Consider the following 6,000-nt stretch of genomic DNA (forward strand, 5'->3'; position numbering starts at 1 on the left):
CCACTTCACGCTACAACACAAACTTTCGTCAAATAAAGTGAATATTTAATTCAGATTTGGAGATTGAGGAAAGGGACAAGGAGGTAACCGTAGGAACAATGACGATTATGATTAAAAAATAAATAGAAAATAAATGGCAATTACAATGTGTTACAAAATATGTGGAATACTTTTTACATTATTTAAAAAAAAAAACATTTTCTCTTTTTTTTTCTCCTCTTAGCAAATTTGCAGTTTAAATATCCATTTTATAATTTTTTTCCCCCAAATATAACATCATTTGAAACGTTGTTATTTTGTTGCTCAATTGGGCAACTAACCATATTTCTTGTTGCCATGTTTGGGCAATTTTAGTCACCCATAGAAAAAGAGAGTCAGCTTTATAAAGTTGTATACTAAGAATATTTTTTTGCATTTATTTTTACTGCATTACTCAATGTCAGCTGACACACACATTATAAGCATGACCAAATATTTTAATTTTTTTGCTTAATACGGAAGAGTATGAGGGACATTTTATTTAATATGTTTAGTTTTACATCATGCACTAAGATAAAAAAGTCAAAATTTCAAGAAAAAAATTGAAAATACACAATTTTGAAAATAATCTCAGAGTGCAGTTAAATTGGGAAGATATTGACAGACATTCCGGAAATTAATTTATATGAAAAAGTTCCGCACTATATCTTTAATAACTTTTACTTGTGAGTTATCGATCCTATAAGTTCGAATCTGTCTGATTCTTCTAGCTTTACTGCCGTCTTGAACTTTCAAATTCATTCTCGAATCTCGAACACTGAATTTCGTCTTTTTCCCCCGACATTTTGGACTTAATTTTCGAAGTGCAAAATGTAAAAAAAAAAAATTCTCCTTTATTTTTTTTTGACCCTCCCGTGCCCCTTATACTCTTCTGTATAACAACAATAATATTCTAACATACAAACAGTGCGAACAATGAACCCATTATCCAAAACTCAATAACATTAAAATGACCATGATTTTAACAATTCATCTGATACACACACACGTTCCCCTAATGAAAACAGCTGATTATACAATACATGATATACGCCCCGCCCCCTTTCGTGTCTCATGATTGGGTTATACATATAATATGTCAAACAAGTCAAATTAAAAAAAACAACATACTCTTACATATATACTGTAGTTTTCCAATGGCAAACAAAATGCCACTACACACAGGCTTGTACTCATTTACAATATGTTTGAAAAATGGGAGTTTTTTTTAAATATTTATATATACCTCAGTGTGCTCCCAAACAGGTTGTGTATTAAAAAATGTGTATTTTACATGTGGGTCAACCTTCGAAGGCTATTTTTTTTATTTTATTTTTTTGTATGATAAATACAGAGAAACGAAAATGTGACCACTTATAACCACCCCTATCTTACATCATTATTTATGAAAGGAGAAGGCTGGTGCTGTTTCTATATTGTGTGTGTGTGTGTGTGTGTGTGTGTGTGTGTGTGTGTGTGTGTGTGTGTGTGTGTGTGTGTGTGTGTGTGTGTGTGTGTGTGTGTGTGGATTTGTTGACAATAGGAACAAAATAGAATATCACAAGCCTTAACCTTTTATACAGTGGTTCCCAAACTAAGATTTCAAGGAAAATATTAATGAAAGTCAATTGAAAGTTTAAGGGCGTTTTTTTACCTAGCAGTCTGTGGCTGGGTTGGAAAAGCCCTAGTAACGTCTTCCCTCCTACATACTCAACATGTATACTACATACTGTCTACTTAACCATCCATTGTGTATGCGAGGTTAGTCGGACCGTTTACACTGAAGTATACAGAAGCAATAAAGAATTTAAAAAAAAACTTCTGTGTCGTTTGAAAAGACGCAATGCATTGTGGGCGGTTGAGTAGGAAAAGTAACCTATTGATCCATACACAAAATCTTCCCGGAAGTAAGTACTCACCCGGGCATTTCTCACCTACACAAACTCTCATACACAACCACAACATACTAAGCATACATAATGCATTGCGTAGCTGGCTACAGGAGCTCGATTAGTCCACAAATACTCAGTGATTTCCTGCAGAGAACAAAGTCAGTTTGATACAATTGAACTAAAAAAAGGGCAGCGCAAGAAAGTTCCCTTAGTAAAAATGTCTCATTGAAATGCCAAAACACTAGCCTGGAAATCCAGACCTATCTAGAACGAAAGAGGGTCTGGCCACGATCAATTCCAGGCGACCAAAACACTGCACAGTACTTTCAAAATAATAAAATAAATGGGTTTACAACTCTGGAAAGTTCAAATTAAGTTTATATTTTGTTGTGATGATCGCGAGGTAAACGGGACAACAACAAAAAAATCCGCTAGACAAAGTTTGGGAACCACGGTCAACACATTCTCCATCTCAACTAATACAATCTATAATTTAAATTCTGTATATTTGAATCTTTCAGCGAGTGATTTGTGCTCTAGGTAGAAAGAGTCAGTGAGAAATGATTTGTGTGTGTCTGTGTGTGTGTGTGTTTTTGTGTGTGTGTGTGTGTGTGTGTGTGATCTGGTTTCTATTCTTTACACTCATGATAGAGACAGTGTTCAGATGTGAAGATTATTCTTTTACTGCAACAAAGTGATGTATGTTAAAGTACAACACACACACACACACACACATAATACAGTAATGCACGCACACACACACACACACACACAAATCGCAGTGATGTTCACACACACACACACACACACACACACACACACACACACACACACACACACGGCTGGACTGGAAGTTGATGTGTGTTTTAATGTGTATTTCTTCAGTTGTTCTCAAACAGAGAGAGCAGGTCATCGCTGCTGTTGTTGGGCAGATCTGGAGGCCCTAGATACGACAGGAGCTCATCTGGATTGGTCAGCTCAGGAAGCAGCTGACAGGAAGAGGAAAGACAAGGAAATAAAATCATAAATAGTTTTTTTTAACAGTGGCTGTGTTGGAAAAGCCCTACTAACGCCCTACTCATACTAAAAGCTCTACTGACATCCTACTCATACTAAAAGCCCTACTAACTCCCTTCTCATACTAAAAACCCTACTAACGCCCTACTCATACTAAAAGCTCTACTGACATCCTACTCATACTAAAAGCCCTACTAACTCCCTTCTCATACTAAAAGCCCTACTAACGTCCTACTCATACTAAAAGCCCTACTAACGTCCTACTCATACTAACATCCTAATCATACTCATTTTGACGTCAATTTGAGTATGTTGTGGTTGTGTATGCAAGTTTGTGTAGGCGAGAAATGCCCGGATGAGTACTTACTTCCGGGAAGATTTTGTGTATGGATCGATAGGTTACTTTTCCTACTCAACCGCCCCACAATGCAAGTTTAAAAAAAATTCATTATTGCTTCTGTATACTTCAGTGTAAACGGTCCGACGAACCTCGTATACACAAACGATGGTTAAGTAGACAGTATGTAGTATATACATGAAGAGTATGTAGGAAGGAGGACGCTAGTAGGGCTTTTACAACACAGGCAATGTGTTTTTTTTTAAATCTTTTAAGCAAAACTTCCACAAACTTATCAAACCGAACACATGACCAACACTCACATCTAGTGCGTGATCCGCCGCGTCTCCTCCTGGCGCTCCGTTGCCTCCCAGACCGAAGGAGCCTTCACCGTGCAGCCGGGGATTCTGGGTATTCTCACCGTGCAGCCGGGGATTGTGGGTATTGGAGTTTCTCTGTGGCAGAGGGCTGCCGGCGTCACTGTGGACAGATGAGCCGTGCTGCTGCTGCTGCTGCTGCTGGAGGATGTGTTGGGCGTGATCCATACGCACAGAGTGGGACGTCTGACAGGGAGAGATTTATCTTATTATTCTGATTAAATAGTTGTTTAATTCATCAATAAAAAACATTATGAGGTGTATCTTTTTTTATTTTTTTTGCATTTTCAAGCTTTATTAGATAGTACAGAGTTGAAATGGGGAGACAGAGAGAGAGGGGGGGGGGATGACTTGCAGTAAAGGTCCACGGGTCGGATTTGAACCCACGACCACTCCAACGAAGGCCGGAGCCAATATGGTACACGCTCTATCCACTACGCCACCGGAGCACCCCAATGAGGTTTATCTTTAATTAAAAGTGTAGTCAGTGATTCTGGAGAACGCTTGTAGTCAAAATCACTTTGTCAAAATCAGTGAATATCTCCTCATGATCCGCTACCTGTCTGTACTGTGAGTGCAGTGAAAAAATAATCCGGGGGGGAATACACAGCCTATAGGCTCTGTAAACGGGCATGTTGCCAGCTATATACCAGTTTACAGAGCCTAGGCTGTGTATTAACACTGGAGTTTTTTCAGTGCACACATACACAGACAGTACGGACAGGTAGCAGATCATGAGGAGATATTCACTGATTTTGACAGAAAGTGATTTTGACAACAAGCGTTCTCCAGAATCATTGACTCCATCTTTAAACCTGCAGTGTGTAGAATTTTGGGTTTTATTTCCTAGCAGATTTTGTAGAAAGTAATTATAATATCCATAAGTACATTTAATTTAGTGCATAATAGCTGAAAACATTTTTTTTAATTATTATTATTTTCCTTAGAAAGGGTCTCATATATGTCCATATTTCTGCATATTTTGGACCAAGGCCAAGTGCCGCCATCTTGAAAGTGTCATAGTTGGAATGTCATCAGGTGCATTGTTTAAAATTTAGAATTGTTCTTGTCCTTGAAGGCCACTGTAGCTTCTGTTATTATTCAAAAGGGTTGGGGTTACCCAGGGAGTGTTGCATTCTAGAACTTTCTAGAACTTTCTTGATGATGTCATATTACACACTGCACCTTTAAGTGAGTGTGTGTGACAGTACAACCGTCACTTATCTCTGGACCTTTCTCAGACAGAGTACCAGCTGTGTGTGACAGGCCTGTGTGTGCTTATAAACCAACACATTATCCTTCACTAGTGTGTGTGTGTACTTCAGGGTCAGTTAAAGACTCTCAAAGGAACTCACGAGACAGACGGAACAGACAGTCAGTAGCTGGCTCTCCATCACTCTCTTTTAATCTGCTTTGTGTCAAGTCAATACATCTTAACCACACACACTGCACTTTAAAGCTAGAGTGCGTAACATTTCCATATAAATTAATGTCGGTTACATTCAAGCCATCGCCAAACGAGTTGACACACAAAGTTGATTAAGCCTATTATCAGCTCCACAAAACTCTCTCTGTATTTCTCGGTATGGCAGCGTTTACAAACTGGTGTCGACCCCCCCCCCCCCCCTCCACACACACACTGGTTCAGGAGCTCAAGAAAAATCCCAAGAAGAGCCCAAGAAATGTTTCAGTTGTTGATTCTACTGCTAAGAAAAAAAAAACTGGACGTACAGCAGAAGGTGTAAAATCCATGAGCCATCACTGAAGGCTTTACCTCATGTAGATGCACCGACAGTGTTGTTGTAACAGAAGTTAGTAGTTACACACTATAGCTTTAATTCCTTTACTTAATCACCTCGACTGGTTGAAGTCTGTTTTAAACACGTCACATTCAGACAGTGTAGGCCTCAGATTGAGTTACATAAAAGCTACCAGCCTGTATGTGAATCTGGCTTAACCAGCATATTCTCAGTTATTGTTGCCTACTCAACCGTTAAGCAAAACACACTGAGTGAAGTGAACAGATCTCTTTGTGGCCTAAGGCTAGGGTCAAGGAAAGGCCAGAACATATGCATCCATTGTGTTTGATCATACTGTATGTTATATAAGATAGAGAGAGAGGGGGGGCAGAGAGAGAGAGAGAGAGAGAGAGAAGGAGGGAGAGGGAGAGAGTGGGAGAGGGAGAGGGAGAGGGAGAGGGAGAGGGAGAGGGAGAGGGAGAGGGAGAGGGAGAGAGTGGGAAAGGGAAAGAGATAGAGAGAAAGAGACAGACAGACAGAGAGAGAGAGAGAGAGAGCAGCACTTTTTTTATTTTTTTTTATCAACTCTGTTAAACGGTTTATTGAATTGTATCATTTTA

The 6,000-nt window shown here is 39.0% G+C and overlaps 1 protein-coding gene across 3 annotated transcripts in view; it reads right to left on the reverse strand.

Annotated features, from left to right (window-relative positions):
• Window positions 1-1,443: 1,443 nt before the first annotated feature.
• zmiz2 (zinc finger, MIZ-type containing 2) overlaps window positions 1,444-6,000 on the reverse strand; it is a 24,368-nt gene continuing 19,811 nt past the window's right edge. For all 3 annotated transcript variants that reach the window (XM_080047129.1, XM_080047130.1, XM_080047128.1), the window contains 2 exons: window positions 3,588-3,827; window positions 1,444-2,899 (listed from right to left, as the gene is read on the reverse strand). In XM_080047129.1, coding sequence (XP_079903255.1) covers window positions 2,792-2,899; window positions 3,588-3,827 — 348 coding nt within the window. In that variant the 3' untranslated portion in view covers window positions 1,444-2,791. The remainder of the gene's footprint in view (window positions 2,900-3,587; window positions 3,828-6,000) is intronic.

The sequence above is a fragment of the Ammodytes marinus genome, assembly GCF_949987685.1.
Source record: "Ammodytes marinus genome assembly, chromosome: 18".
Lineage (NCBI taxonomy): Eukaryota > Metazoa > Chordata > Actinopteri > Uranoscopiformes > Ammodytidae > Ammodytes > Ammodytes marinus.